Source organism: Anomalospiza imberbis, chromosome 1 (assembly GCF_031753505.1).
Source record: "Anomalospiza imberbis isolate Cuckoo-Finch-1a 21T00152 chromosome 1, ASM3175350v1, whole genome shotgun sequence".
In the NCBI taxonomy this organism is placed as follows: domain Eukaryota; kingdom Metazoa; phylum Chordata; class Aves; order Passeriformes; family Viduidae; genus Anomalospiza; species Anomalospiza imberbis.
In genome coordinates, this window is record NC_089681.1 from 51,950,425 (window position 1) to 51,966,945 (window position 16,521).

General features: G+C 43.1%; 2 protein-coding genes across 3 annotated transcripts in view; both read right to left on the bottom strand.

The window, feature by feature from the left end:
• The window catches only part of APCDD1 (APC down-regulated 1), a 28,160-nt gene extending 17,477 nt beyond the window's left edge, over positions 1 to 10,683 (bottom strand). The window contains exons 1-2 of the mRNA XM_068192352.1: positions 10,328 to 10,683; positions 712 to 895 (exon numbers count right to left, since the gene is read on the bottom strand). Of these exons, the coding sequence (XP_068048453.1) occupies positions 712 to 895; positions 10,328 to 10,385 (242 nt within the window). The 5' untranslated portion in view covers positions 10,386 to 10,683. The remainder of the gene's footprint in view (positions 1 to 711; positions 896 to 10,327) is intronic.
• The window catches only part of PPP4R1 (protein phosphatase 4 regulatory subunit 1), a 283,628-nt gene that overhangs the window by 216,777 nt on the left and 50,330 nt on the right, over positions 1 to 16,521 (bottom strand). The gene's annotated exons all lie outside the window — the stretch shown is intronic.

Sequence of the window (16,521 nt, forward strand, 5' to 3'; positions counted from 1 at the left end):
GATGTTAACTCCACCACTTCCCTGGGGCAGCCTATTCCAATGCCTGACCACTCTTACAGTGAAGAAATTTTTCTTAATATCGAATCTAAACCTCCCCTGGTATAACTTGAGACCATTTCCTCTCATCTTGAAATACACTCCTTTCTGTTAAAAAAACCCTCAGTCTTTCCTACTACAAGTCACTTCCAATGAGCATGTAAATATTGCCTCCTGAGACACAGAAAGCAAACCAGCTCTCTGAAACACAAGTCATCAGGTATAAAGAGTAACAGAGCTAGTGAAATACAGCTTCTTAATTTCTTTTGCTAATAAAACCTGTGCTAGACCCATGCTCTGGAAACAAGGACCCATTCAATGGATCTAATGCATGGAGACAAATATAGTACAATGTTATGTTTGAATGAGCATCCATTTTGGCAGCTTGGTAGGCTCCTTCCTATTCAGAGAGATTTAAAGATATTTCACAGCATGCTGTTTAAAATCCAGACAATAAATTGATTCATCAAGACAGCTTTATGGCATGCTATTTTAATGTACATAGTGCTGCTCCTTCTCCTTTTATGCATAAGCATATAGAGAGCATCTGGAATTTAGAGCATCACCATATTGAAGTATTTCTTCTGTTGAAAATGGGAATATTCATCTTTCCCTCTCTGCTTTTTTAGCATCTTCTCTTCCTGATCCCAAGCATCTTGTTTTATCTTTCCTTACCCAGTAGAGACCCAGTGGCCCTCAATATTGGGAGGCATCTGTACAGTGATCCGGGCTCCATTGTGAAGGTGTTTCAGCATATGATGGCACTGTGACTCCTTGAAAGCCCTCCAGGCACTCTTCTCCAAGGACCGAGGGTGGGTCCTGCTGTCTGGGTGAAGAAGAGCAGAACCTTCTCCCAGCCCTGTGACAGAAAGTGTAAATTATATCATGAGACCCTGCTGAGTAGGGCTTCAATGTGATAAAGGACATTGTGACCATCTTGTGTTAAATGACACTTGTTCATATTGTTATGTGTCTGGGAAAATACTGTTTACATTTATTTTCTCATATGAAAAAAAAAAATTATGGGAAACTCTTGCTTTCTGTCATACCACTCATAATCCACTATATAAATGTATGAAATAAACTGGGGAAAAGACTCAAACTGAAATGCTGTGTTTCCACACCCAGGAGATGTGGCTCTGAAATGAAACTTTACAGACACCTCTGTAATCTCTGGTCAGGACAACCAAAAACCGAGCCTTTCAAACTTTCAGAAAGTTGTGTCCAGATCCGGACACGAACTTTGCGGTTTCAGCCCACCTCTAATTTGAACGCTTCTATAATAAACTTGCAAATAAAGACTACTCTTTAAAGTCAAGGGAAAACAGATATTAAAAGCAAAGCCTCTGCACACAGGAAGTCTCTGTGATGACTGAGGTGGTCAATTAAAGGCAGATCCTTCTATTTTTATTTTAAAGGGGAAAAGGAATTTCCAAAGCTAACTTTATCTCCAGCACACAGTAATTTTGGTTTCTAGTAATGTATACATACAAAATCTACCAGCATGCTCTCTAAACAATATTAATTGAACAAAATGAATACACAGCTTCAAAAGGAATGTGCTTTTACCCTTTTAGACACAGCCTGCTCTTATGTATGTTGGAAAACATGGATCAAAAGAAAACCCTACATCTAGGGGTTAAAAGGTGACAAACATGAACCTTACATAACGTGTTGGAAACTGTATTACATTGCCAGAAGGAATTTGAGCACCAGAGGGCTACAAAATGGATTAAGGGTGGGGTGAAGGGGCTGTTCGAGTGCCTGGAAAGTTGAGGCAGCCATCTCAGGAACGGGATATCTCACTGTAAGGGGCAGGATCTGGGATTCATCCCCATATTTTCTGCTGCCTTCTCAGCTGACCTGGATAAGAAACAGGGCTGTTGGGGATCACCAGTGAGAGCCACCCAATACAGGATCCTATGCTTTATGCCCCAAGGCCCCATCTGACATTTGGGCACATGCCTGGTGTTAGGCAGACACTTTCTTAAGCCTTTCCTATTTCCCATTAAAAATAAATAAAAAAAAAAATAAAAAAAGAAAAAAAAAAGAAAAAAGGAAAAAAAAAGGTGATTCATTATGTTGGCTAGGTCTTGCCTAGGTCTTGGGCTAGGTCTTAGATCTTCTGGAAGAAACTTGGGTAACACCTGGGAAAATGGCATTGCCAAAATTATAAATATATGTCAACCGTTTAAAAACAGCAATTCCTCAGCTAAACAGAAGCAAAGACTTGTCCAGGAGACAGGGTAAAAATGATCAGAAAGAATACAATAAATACCTTAACCTAAACAGTGCTCACCATTGAACAACATTAGGATTTAATAAGATTAATGAATACAACTTCACAAATCTTTTCTGGAAAATCTGATAGCTTTGTTATGTTGCAGGTTACAAACAATTCTTCAATGTGAATGAGAATTTATGGCCTTGCTTTCTATAGGGTAATAAATACTAGGGATACTTTGATATTTGAGCACACTGCCTGAGATGCCCTTACAGAAGCCTGATTTTCAGGGATTCAGTATTTTTCCTTTTCTGGAAGTCAGAGAGTTCTCAGGTGTTTCTACATTGCTGAGCAGTAACTCATGCTAGCACCAAACAACTCCCATTCTGCAGCCAGAAATGGTACAGCCGTGACAGGGTGATGCTCTGCTTGAACAGACTACATCTTTGGAGAGCCAGAATTGATTGACTAGGTTGGGTCTGTGCTTCATGTCCATTCAAGGTACTTGGCAGAGGTTGTAGCCACCAGTGCTATCTTTCAACATGGTGTCCCCTGCAGACAAATTATTTCACACTGAAAAAATACTTTGAAAATTTGCATTTCCTTTTGAAGTTGTTAAACATTTGAAATTTGCCATCCGAAGAAGGCTTTGAAATTGTTCAACTGGCTATTTTCAATGCATATTTATTGTACCACTTGTTTTTATGCAGTTGTATTTTGCTTAGTTCATGTCATATGACTCATGAATACAGATGCATTTAGAAATGATTTATTCATTTAGACATACTTGGGGATTTGATTTCTTCAAGCAAAAATCTTTCTTTGGGAGGACACCATCTTGTATGTGCACATATCAAAGAAAAACACACAGTAACCACATCAGACATTCCCAATTATTCCCTGAAGGAAATAATGAAAAGAAGAAGTTTTTGAAAAGGAGTCAAACTTATTGCGGTATTACACAGTGTCTTCTTTGATACAGCTCAAAAGCAATTGTGTCTCAGCTCTCCATGTCACATGAATGTAGTTCTGTCTGCAACTTGCAAATGATAAATTGCAGCTAGGGAATAGAAGGGAGATTCGCATTGACAGGCCTAGAGGAAAGAGGGTGTTTGTTTGGGACTCTTTCCATCCAACTGTGAAAAATGAAGGTAAGAACAAATTCAGGTAATCAAGAGAGGCATGAGAACATAATGAAGGCTGCAGAGACATAGGGAGAGATGTAGAAAACGCACATAGAATGATTTGGGTTGGAAGAGAAATTAGAAATTATCCAGTTCTACTCCCCCCTGACCATGGACAGGGACATCTTCCACAGGACCAGACTGGTCAAGGCCCCATCCAGCCTGGCCTTGATGAGTCATCCACAACTTTCCTAGGCAACTTGTTCCATTGCCTCATCACCCTCCCCGTAAAGACTTTCTTCCTAAAGAAAGAAAGGATTAGATTTAGATCTAATCTAAACCTGCCCTCTTTCAGTTTAAAGCTGTTCCCCTTGTCCTATCACTACATGCCTTTGCAAAAAGTCCCTCTCAAGCTCTCTTGCCAGGATCTCTTTAGGTACTGGAAGGTGCTCTAAGGTTTCCCCAGAGCTTTCTCTTCTGCAGGCTGAACAACCCCAGCTCTATCAGCCCATTGCCCACAGGAGAGGTGCTGCAGCCCTCTGAGTATCTTAGTGGCCTCCTTTGGACTTGCTCCAGCATGTCCACATGCTTCTTATGCTGGGTAACCCAGAACTGGACACAGTACTTGAAGTGGGATTTCACCAGAGCAGAGCAGATGGACAGAATCCCCTGCCTTGCCTGCTGCCCTCTCTGCTTTGGATGCAGCCTGGGATCTTTGGCTTTCTGGGCTTCGAGTGCACATATTGAGCTTCTCATCAACCAACATCTCCAAGTCTTTGTCCTTGGGCTGCTCTCAATAATGCTAAACAACATCACAGGACCAGAATATCAGAATATGAAATACAGAATAAAATTAAGAGACAGCAATGGGACCTTTACCTATGTTTGCCTTGCTAGAGCAAGGAAATACTTAATTTAGGGCAAACTTCTTCCTTACAAAGAAGTCATTTCAACACTTTTGTAGTTAGTGATGCATGCCAGTAGATACAACTGCCATACAAAGGAGATGTAACTTCCCCTTGTACCATTTGCAGGTCAAACACTGAGACCAGAGATATGCTTCCCACACGGAACACTAAATCAAACACCATCTTCTGTGTTTTTCCTCCCAGCAGGTGCTCAGGGCCAGTGCAGTGCCCCCCTGCTCCACCCTTGGCAGCGCACATGAGGTGTTCTGCAAAACTGAGGAACTGCAGGGATGATTCACTTATTTTAAAAGATTCATTTGGCCATGTTAAATGAGACATTGCTGGAAAGGCTCAAGGTTAAAACATGCATTCACAAAACTGGGAAAAGAATTTCATGACTCTTTAGAAGCCCACTTTGGATAGTAGATGCAGTTGCAACATAGTTGGAGCCATTACTTTCATTCAGAGAGATCCAAGTCTGCTATTCTTTATAGCACTGACAGATGGGAGGTTTCAGTATCACCATGACTATCTCAGACTCAGCTGAGAATATTTCAGACTCTCCCTCTCTTTGAAATCTTTGTGTGTTATGAAGGAATATTACCCCCTTGTTGAAAAATATAAACCCAAAATCCACCCACTATGTTACTACTCAAAAGTGTGACAGATTTCAAACAAACAAACAAACAAAAATCTTTACATGAGACCAATAACAATAATTTTGTGAAGCCTCTGGCTGACTCTCACTTTAGCTACACCAAAACCAGCTATTGGTATGATTGTATCCCTCACCCCACAGCCTTTGTTTTCACAAAGGAGCAAGTCCAAAAGGAAAAGGAAAATTCCAGAATCCACCTGAAATACCAGGTAGCAAAACAAAAGCATTTTATGATGAGCCGATATCCAGCTTCCCTTTCCAAATCAAGCCCTAGCAGTGACACAGCTTTAGCATGAAACTAACTGAATATAGCATAAGAGGTGCTACAGCTCACTGGGGATCCCTGCCCAGACCCTCAGAGATCACACAGATCTTTGAGGGCCTGTGGTCTCAGATCACACTTTACAGGATCCAACAGGATCTGAGTGGGAAAGTGGAGGCCTGTACAGCTGCCATGCCAGTAAGACGTGGATAGGAGCATGCACCACACCAGACAGAGGGCTTCAGGCTCTCATGTGCACCTATAAACCTCTATCTGATGTGGGAACAACCATTCAAGATAAAAATAATTGTTAAGGGAAGATAGGTTACTTTCAAGTTCTTCAAAGATTTCTGCGCATAGCTGTGAGTAAAATAAAAAAAGTAAAATCTTAAAAGGGCAATCTGTTGGCAGCCCGTTACCTAAATGTGTTTCAAAAATGGTTATGACAAAGCTCTCTGCCAACATTTCTGCAAAAACCTGCAAGCTGCTAGAATGAATGTTTTGGTTTTCTGAAAAATAGCATGCAAATACTGTACAATTGCAACAAAGATAATACGTAGAGTTGTGCTTGAACACAGATAGTTTTAATTTAATTTGTGCCTCAACACCCAGGCCAAATTCTGTTCAGAGCTACGCCAGACTGCTAAAGCATAAGGCAAATAATCTTAAACTGTTTAGATTTTATCAGTTTAATGAATGTCTCTATCAAAATTGAAACCATGGCTTTGAACATGTCCAAATGTAGCACTTCAAACCAGTCTCAAAGCTTCCAGGTGTTCAGCAGGTTCATCCTTTGCTAGATGGTTGAAAAGATGTTACCTCAGAGTAGAATTCAATCCTGGATTTAGACTGGGATTGCTCAGCAGGAACCACTTGGCTTTTTTTTTTTTTTTTTTTAATTTCTAGTGATGTAAGTACAGAAGAACAAAATTTTATTATGAAGTAAAACAACCTCGAGTGATACCATAAGTTCAAAATAAGCAATGGCTTCATCTCTGATAGAAGCATTTTAACATTCATGCTTTATGCCAGCAGCAATCTCTTTTCAAGTTACAACTTGTCTGAAACTGGAAAAGCCTTACAACAGATAAAGAATAATTGGCTGGATTAACTTTATAGCTCTCCTTATCTGGGCAGTTGCCCTGCACAATTAAATAAATAGACATTTGGATTATGCTCTTTCTTGATGTGGGATAGTGTCAGATAATGCCTATGACAGGCTTTTAGCTCCAGTGCAAGCTTACATAATTGCCATGGAGAATATAATGTCCTGTTACCAAGCCACGAGCTGTGTTTACCAGTGTTTTCCCTGCACTTGAAACTTCAAAGAGACCTCGCAAGACTGGGGCCTAAATTAGCTACTACAAACAAAAGGGTTGGGAAAGGAAAGCCGGCTTTATGGCCAGGGAGGCAGACAGGACAATGACTTCCTTTCACATGTATCTGTTGCCTCTCTTGTGCACACAGAGTTTCCAAGTGCAGCTTTCAAAGAGAGGCAAAGTGAACACTTGAGAGCACAGAAGATCCTGAGAAGGGATCCAAAGCATGCGTACATGAGACAGCTAAAAAGTAGCACCCTCAAAGCTGACAGGACCAGCATGGCGGTCCCCTGTTACCCTACAGCTTGGACCTTATTCAGGTCCTTATTCTGACCTCTTCCTCTTGGAAGAGGTCAGAGAACCAAGAGCCAAGCAGTTAAACAGCCCATACCTCTGCTATGCTGGAGTTCTTAATTGGGATGCCTGCTGCTACGTGTGCAAGGTGAAATGGCACTGCCCAGAGTGAGGGTTTCTTTATGAAACCCTGTAAAGCCCATCTTACTTCAGGGCAGTGGGAACTCTGCCCCTGACCGGAATGGCTGCAGCACTGGGATGTCAATGCACTTCAGTATCAATGGTAGTTTGGTCTTGCCCTCTTTGCAAGAAACATCTGCTCTCTGTCAGAGCATCTGCTCCATCCTGTACCCACACCTTGGCATTGGGGTTTATTCATGCAGAACTGCTCCCAACTCCCCTGGGACTTGTGTCTGGGTGAAGACAGCGCTAAACAAACTCACTACATATAATCCTACCCTCTATCAGCCCTAAATAATCACCTCACTAATGAAATACTACCCTTTCCTTGCATAGCTGAAGGTATTTGCCTTCTGTGTGGTTGAGGCAACTTTTGGGCCCCATTGCGTGCCAGCCTACTTTCTACAGACACCCTACAGAGTACAAAGAAGTTGCCCTCTCTGTTGATGACATCAACATGGTATGACTGTGTTAGCCCACAATCAAGCTGCAAAAATGAGTGAAATGGAATTTATGCTGACAAAATTGTGAATAAAATTTAGTCCATCTTCTAACTCTCCCTGCCAATTCTCTGACTCTTACACTAAGCAGTGTGTGTTCCCATCTTTTTATTGTCTTCTAGATTTGGAAATGCATTATTTAACTGAGGAAACAGATCATATATGTCTCTAGCACAGGGCACAATATATGCTCATTCTATGGCTATGGGTATTTATATTTCCTCATGCATTTACTTATTTTCCTGAAAATTTTGGAAGTAAAACACTACTATATAACTAATTTAAGCAACATTGCCAGAGAACTTTTAAAAGCATAAACAGTTTTGCTCTGAAAAGCCTATCAATCTTGTTTTCATCATCTTTATTAGGACCATTTCCATGATGTTATTGACTAATTGTTTTAAAGTTTCTAACTCTAACAGTAGCATAATCAGAAATATACTAAAGTTTTTTTTTTTAGCATCTGTATTTATATAAAAAAAAGGTTATGTTTACAAAATAAATTAGCCAAATTTGTTTTGAATCCACTTGAATGTAGCTCTTATTATTCAGGTTTTTTGGAGTTGAATGATCTTAGTGTTTGACATCTGACAGCCATTCTGTGGCTTTTTGTCTAAGCAAAGAAAAGAGTGATAATGGACAACTTCCAGCAAACCTTTTTTTTTTTTTTTGTGACACTGTACATGTACAGGTTTTATTTTGTTTAATGAAGACTAGTTTTTCCAACTCAGTGACATTAAAGCAGGCATATGTAATGAAAGCAGAAGCTCTAGCCTTACAGGACATTTTAACTTGTGTCACAAAGCTTTAAGCCCTAAAAAGCCTCAACCACCCACCCACACTCATTCACTTTTAACCCTCAAATTGCCATATGCAATAGAAATCCAGAAAGAAAACACTGCATTCTGCAAAGAGGCTTAACACTGCAATGCCCTGGGATTGCTGGTTATTCTTACACATTAGCAATTCAGGATAGCTGCTGATCAAAGGGTGCTTCTACTGACTTTATGGCATGGATGGAAAAGCTCTAGACCAAGTTAAAGCCAACAGGGTAAACACATTTCCATGGGCTATGTTTTAGTGCCACTGACATAATTTTCAAGTTTGCAAGAGGGCAGTAGTTTCCAAACTCTTGAAACTCTGATTCAAAAACTGTGAACTGCTACATTACCAAGGTAGTTGTCTTCATATACAAGGCAGTGAGTTGTATCTTTCTACAAGAACTTTGGTTTATGTTACTTGGTGAAATATAACTGCAGATGGAAGAAATGGATGCCTTTCCTTCATCATCCTCTTTTGGCATCTGCTGTTTTGATCTGATCACTTGCCCTGATTTGTTTCCTGCTCCAGCCAGCATTCAGCTCTGCTCTGTAATTTCAAGCAGATGAGCCAGGGAGTCCAACCCTGCAATTACACCTCCTCTCTTTACCCTATAACTTCAAGTCTCCCATTTCAACTTTTACATCTCAAATCACAGAGTTTAAAGAACACCTCTGGTGTCCTGTCAGGTCTGGCTCAGCTAAACATGTTTCTGCGCTCTCCAGATCTCATTGCTGAGCTGTGAGCAGAGTATAAACCTCCTCCCGGGGATCAGAGCCTCCTACTCTTTCTTTCTCCAAACAAAATATACTATCAGAAGCCCATGCTCTTTATTATTTATTAAATACCATAGTGTGTGCTTAGCACTTGTACAAACACAGAGAGAGACAATCCCCGCTTCACAAAATCAACCCCAGGAATAACTTTGAAATCCTTAACCCCAGCTCACAGATCTCCCACTGAATCCATGTAGGTCACTTGCATTTTAACAGTTAAAACAACTCCTCTTTTTACAACTAAGCTTGAAGTCCTAAGAAATTTTACTGACGGATGTTACAAAGGACTTCAGAATTAGGAACACTCTTCAAAATGATGCTGTAACTGAATAACTTGAGTCACAGTTTCAGAAGGATATCATACCCAGATTTTTCAAATCTGGATGCCAAATGTTAGACATACCTAAGCAGATCATTAAACTGCCTCCTTTTCAGAAGTTTCTCTTGAAGAACACTGGCTTTCTGGAAAGATGGGTTATCTGTTTAAGGGCCTAAAAATGAATTTACAAGCTGAACTTTCAAGTTTAAATACGCTGACTTTTCTCACTAAAATTTTGCCTACTGTGCAGTTTCAGAGAGATGTCAGTCCAGGATTAAACTGAGAGGCTGTCAAAGCAGGACTGTGTGTAATAACATCCAGAATTTTTGTGCTCTGCAGCAAAACAATTTTAGTTGGGTATAAGATCCGGTGCTGGCACACTTTGCTACCGAAGGCTTCCCAGGTAACACCTCCACGCCAAAAAACGCTTCTCGATAAGAGGAAGAACGCGGGCCCCGCAGGGTGTCTCGGCCAAGCGCGCCGGAGCTCGGCAGCGCCAGCTCTTGCCGGAGGTGAGCAAAGAAACTTTGTGTGAGGTGCCCGAACTAATTGCTCCATCCAAGGAGTCCCAGGCTGCAAGAAAATCCGCCGACGTACACTGGGGAGCGGGGCGCTTTCGGCGTGGTTTTACCCACGCCGGCGGCTGCCGCTCCCACGCGTGCTGCGCAGGGGTGCCGCTAACACGGCGGTCAGGCAGAGCCAGCGGGGGCTGCCCGCTTCCCATCCTCTGCCCGACCTCCGCCCCGGGCAGGCGGGACCCAGTGCCCTCGGCCACGACGAGAGAGCGCACCCACCCGCGCCCCTCTGCCCCCGCCAGAGCGGCGCTGGGGCCCCCTCGCACCCCAGCCGCTTTTCGGGGCACCCTGCGGACCGAGACCCGCCGGCAACCGCGCCGGCACCGCACTCACCGTGCAGCAGCAGGGCTGGGAACAGGTACCGCATGAGGCTGCCGTACGGGGCGGACATCTCCCCGGCTCGCAGAGCTCCTTGCCCGCTCCTGCGCTCCGGCCGCCGCCACTCCCGCCGCGCCGCCCGCGCCTCAGCACCGCCGCGGGCAGCCCACGGCCCGGCGCTGGGGGGCAGGCGGCTGGCGGCCCGGGGGCCACGGGCACCCTCCGGGGTCGGCGCCGCCGCCGATCCTCAGGGCTCCCGCTCCGCACGCCGCCGACCCGGCAGGGCTCCGGCTCGGTCGCTGCCGCTCGGTGCCCGAGGATACCCGCGCAGCCGCTGCCGCGTCCCTGCTCGTCTCCGCGCAGCGCGGCGACGGCTCCGCTTCATATTTCCCCTTCCAGCAGGAGGAGGAGGAGTGGTCGGGAGGTGGGGACTCCTCCCGGGGCGGGGAGGGGGCGGTCCCGCCGCTGGGCTGGCGGCAGCGGCGGACGGCGCTCCCACGGCGGGGGAAGGGGCGCTCGGGACCTGCCGGGCGGATCCGCGGGGGCGGCGGCGGGAGCGGCACGGAGCGGCACGGAGCGGACACCCCGCTGTGTGGGCACCGGGCATCCCGAGGCTTTGCCATCGGGCGGCGGCTGGGATGCGCACGTGGCGGGCTGGGGATCGCGTGGGAGAGCGCGCGCCGCTGCTCCGTTCTCCCGCGGCTGCGGGCAGGGAGGTGCCGGCTGGGCTGCGGCTCCCGGGGTCGACCGGAATCTCTTTTCCCTCGGGGTGCGAAGCGGGACTTTGCCGTCGCGACCGTAAGCTGAAGAGAAAGTTGGTGTGCGTCCTCTCTTCGAAAGGAAACCTCTGTGTAGTTACTGCTTTCCATGTAAATCCGGCATTTTATAAGCTAAAAATGCGTGTCAAAAATGCCTTTGGTGCTGCACTCTCCTGCACGCATTCCCCCATGTCTGCTGTTGATTAGTTTTGCTTTTTTCTCTAGTCTTAGGCCCTGGTCATGCAAACACGCATGGACTTAATGTACCTGTGAGTGACTCGGGCCTGAGTTTAGTCACTGGACTTTTCATTTGTGATGTCCTCTGGATAGGGATGTCATATTTTCCAGTTTGTGTTTGGTTTTGTGGGCTCAGCAGTAGGGCTTCATGGCAAAGAATGTATAACAAATTGGAGGAAATGTTGAGAAAATCAACATAAGTTAGCTAACTGAGCTAAAGTGTTTACACGCTGCATGCTTAAAAAGAAATACAAAGACTGTTGATTCCTTCCAAGTCCCTTGAGAAGGAAGAATAAACTTAATCTTCCTCACTTATATAGGGAGGAAACTGAGACAGAAGCAAGTAAGTGGTGAGTCAGAGTCAACGCTCCGCTCCGATGCCTTGGGTTCCCAGGGTTACGCTTTTGCCTTCACACAAATGTCTTTCCAGCTGGAAAGGGTGTTTTCCAGAGCACTTGAGGGTGATTTGTACAAGCCCGTAGTGATCAGATATCCTCTTAATGACCTGGATAGACATGGACAGAGAAAGGCGACATCCTCCAAGAAACAGGTGTCCATGAACACGATCAAGTAACACTGGGTAAGGCTGTAAAAATGCCTTTACCCCACGTTGGTTGCTCATTGTCTTCTGCAGTTGTGAAAGAGGTGTCAGGTGAGCATGTGGAGGGAGGTGATTCATGCTGTAGATGCAGTGCATTGGGAAAAAGTGTTGTGTATCCAGGTCAAAATTCTGATTTTGCCACTTGTAACAATCCTACAATACCAGAGACACTCAAGTAATTTTTCATTATCTGCAGGTTCAGTAAGTGAGTCAGATACAGTGAGCAAGGAAAACAACAATATCCACTCAAAATACAGTACAAACATCTGCATTTCTGAATCTTGAGGATCTGTGGTGTACTTCAAATCTGCATCTGCCAGTTGCCTCCCCTTTGAGAAGTCACTGTTAGGGTTATCAGTAACATAACACTGGGTGTGCAAATGGCTGTTAGAAGGAGAAGGGAAAGGTGGATGTGAGTGGGAAAGTGGATTGTTGGATGAGCAGGTTATTGCTAAGGGATCATGCCTGGTGGAAGAGGCCAAACTAAATCTCACGTGTTTGGCACACACATGGGTGATATGGCATGTAGGAAGTCTCCTAATGTAACTTCTGCTATTTAACTGAATACAAAAGGCAGGCCAGTGTCACTGTGAGCAGTAATGAAGGATTAGGAGTTTTGAATATAATTGCATGAAAGCAGCAACATCCAGAAGGAGAGGCTTCTTATAGGCACAACCTGTTCTACCCTTCCCAGATTGAGCAATATAATAATTTGCAAAAAGATGAGGCTGAGAATCACGTGCAAAAAATTATTTATTACAAAAAGCAGTTATCCCAGAAGGTCATGATTTCTCCTCTGGGTAGTGACAGCCCCCCATGGCAGCAAACAGCTTTTCATAAGCGGAAAGGGCAATGCCTTCACTGCTCCACTGGACAACTTTGTAAATTAGGCTCTGCTTGTGATTTACTATCAGTGCAGCTTCAGATGTGGTAATGAAATAAAAGTAAATCAATATCCAGTAGGTTCAGATATGGGAGAGCTTGCAAAAGACAGCACAAGCTATATTTTTTTCTTGTCTTCTTTTTTTTTCCCTTAATTTTTTGTCATTTTATCAGCCTGATGCATGTTATTTTTCTTTAAATATACCCAGTTCTACTTGTTTCATTGCCATGTCCCTCTTCAAAATGTGCTGTAATGGGAAGCAGCGACAAGTAACAGCTCTCTGCACTTTGATCTAGGCAGCATGTCACATCAGTACTCATTAAAAATGCCATTAACCAATCCAACCATGACTTTCTGAACTGGAGTTCCTGGGGTGTATACCTAATTTAGGTATAATGTAATATCATTCACAAAGGCATTTCTCACGCATATTCTCAAAAATACCATAGAGGTCAAAGCATTACAAAAAGGAAGTCGTCAGCAGAAGTTTGCACAGAAAGAAGCTGTTTTGAAACAAAAAAGCCAAACCCCAAACCTGATGGGAAATGTACTTTGTGGCTGAGGGCCTCTGCAAAAAGTATTAAAATAGTAGGAAGACTAACTCGTTGGACTTGTTGTGTGACACTTCAAAGATCTAGGCATATCAGCATAGCACTTGTCTAGGTAAAGTGCCGACTGGTTGGCTGGCTGCCAATGCCAATCTGGTGGTGAAAGATACTTAAAAGAGGGAGAGGATGGGAAAGAATGGAGGCATCGAATGTGTGGGACACTTTATGCTATGGAGAAGAATAGGATGGGGCAGCACAGCTAGGATTTACTAATGGCTATATTATGTTTTAAAAAGAAGGGACGTAAAGATTTATTGAAAAGGAGTGGAGTGACTAATTCACAAAGAATCAAGCGTCTGTCAGATTTCTGTGAATTGCCCATGGCAAGTTAATCAAAATAAGTAGAGAGAAGTTTTTTTACACATCCAGCTTGAGTTAGAAGCCACAAGATGAGCCTGGAAACTGTTTGATACAGAGAAATATTCACTATGTGGCTTCTTTATTTGGCTTCAGCTGCTTGAGGAAGAAGTTAATCTGTTAAATGATTTAAAAGAAATGGTAATTGGTTTGTTTCTTCTTTCAATCTGAACTGAAAATGCTATACTTTATGGGGTATAGCAGAAATGGGGTTTATCTATTACTTCCTCTATTGGTTTTAAATATTTAGAGTAAGGTGTTTAAGCTGCTGATTTTTTTTTCTTCGTTAAAAGAGTAATTGAAAGAACCTCTGGCAATATTTCGTAAATGTTTGGCTCCCAAATTGTGCAGACTACATGGCCTTCCCCTACCAGAGATTTTTTTCTTCAGTGCAGCTACTGAAGACAGTGGAATTTTATGGTTGTTTTAAGGGATGCTGAATCTGGGTTTAGTTTTGTCAAACATGTGCCTGTGGTAAGGCTGTCCTGGAAACTAAGGCTCTGAGGTGGAGCAGATTGCCACAGAGGTCTATCTTTTATTGCTTTTCCTTGTTTAGGTAGATAACTAGTCTGAAAAGTGTGTTTTGGAAATGAATTTATTTTAGTCATTGAAGACACAATGGACTTCTTTCTATGTTTGTTTCCTGTTACCTGGAAACAAACATAGAAAGAAGAGATCAAGCATAGTAAAATGAAGTTATTGTGGCCATTGTTGATAGGCTCTTTTCTCTTTTTTTTTAATATACACAAAGAGATGTGCATGCACATAAAAACACAGAGCCCATCTGCTAGAATAGGCTTGATGGTTTCACAAAAATGAGGTTGATTATCTGAATAAGGTTTTTTTAGTTTTTCTAGAATGGTTTATGTAGATGGAAATAAAGGTATAAAATGATGTAAGAATAGACCCTGCAGAGCTTGGGCCATCCCAGACAGAAAAAATTAAAGAAAGATGCAAAGAGCTCAAACATAGCCAATGGCTTTTCATAAAATAAGCTCTCTCCTTCTTGTTTCCCCGCTTGCTTCTGGCATTTAAAATGTGATTTTGATTTGACGATTCAGAGGCAAAGGGGAACTTCTCTGTGTAGAATTACTTTACTACAACCACGAATTTCATGGTGCTGTTGCTGCAACCAGAGCTTGAGAGCCAGGTCCAGCTCCCAGTGAGCTTGACTGGGTTCTTGCCATTGACCAGAGTGAGGGATGGATCAGGCCTTGGGTGAGGCAGTTGGAAACACCAGCTGGAACAGCCAGTGCTCTTATGTTGGTGACATTCATCTGGAAGCACAGAAAACAGGCCAAAGGTGTTTCTTCACCCGGCATACGGGCAGCCATCCTAACCCTCTGCAGCACTGCCATCTATTCATGGCACTCAAATACCATGGAAATGGGTGTGGTAAAAATGTCTTCATAAATGTTGTTTAAACCTCCTGTTGTTTGCACAGTGGCTTAGTGATATTGTGACTAAAAGAAAAAAAAAAAAAAGACCTCAAACAGCTAAACTAGCAGATTGAAAATTTGTTGCAATCTGGACAAAAAATGACCTTCTTATATCTTGTTGCTCTGAAGAGCCATGTGACGGGTCAGAGAAATAATGATTTTGATTGCTGAAGACAAAGGAAATCTTATGGAAAAATTTAAATGCATGTAGAGTGTTGTTGTTCATTACTGCTTATATTTTGTCAGACTGAAATGGAACTTTGATTTTAATTAATTTCTTTGAGAAAATGGAAATTTTGGCAATTATGTATAAACTATCTAGAGAAACAGATTTCATTTCCAAACTGAAAAATGGAGTAATGTGATTTGACAAGCTTGTGTTTAAAAGTCTCAAGTAGCATCTAATGCACCTGGGAGCTACTTTCCTAGTTTTCATTCTTCTTGTAGCCCTTTTGGGGCCAATGCTTCTCCAGGTTAATAACATCCTTTGAGAAATGGGATTTTCATCCCTTACAGCACTGCCCGTGGTCTTCATTTCACTTGGCAAACTTTTGCAACAGGGGATAGACAAAGAGTAGGAAACTGAACCTGTTCCAGGCAGCCCTGTTAAAAATAGAGCTGTTCCCTAGTGAGGAGAGAAGGAAGCCCTCCTGCCCTTCTGACCACATCTGAACCAAGTGGCCAGCTGGACTGGGTAGAACTTGAGTGTTGCCTTGAGGGATCAGGTGGGAAATTTTCTTTCATGGTTTTGTTCAGTGTTTGTGTTTGGTGATGGGTCTCTTTCAATGTGCCTTAGATGCAGAAACGGCCAAACATAAATTGAAAGTATGACCCTGTTTTATAGTGCCCCTGGGTTTTTGTAGCAGCTCTTGGGTCAACTTGTATCCAGTCTCATTCTTGTGCTAAGGTTGGTTATTTCTCAGTGTGATGTTATGGCAGCCACTTTCAATCTTGATCTTGCATCGCAGGTCTGACAGTCCTGGTGTTCTGCAGATATCTCAAACATACCCTGGATGCAGGCAGTTTTTCTTTGTTCATTACAAAGCTGACTTTTTTTGAAAGCATTCACTGAATTTTAGACTCAGGTTCTCAAAACCACTCATATGTTCAAGCACAAGTGCATTTTAACAAAGCTCCTTCCCAAATGGGGCTAACCAACACTTTCAGCAATGACATACTGAAGGTGTCAGCATGGCCACCAAGGGCACAGTTGACTCCAAAGAAATGAGGAAGTAGTTTTTCCTAAGTAGTTTGCAAGTAAGGAGGAGGAAAAGAAGTAAACAACAAGAAGTCTTGGAGAGATGATTTCTAGTCTTGGCAGCTGAT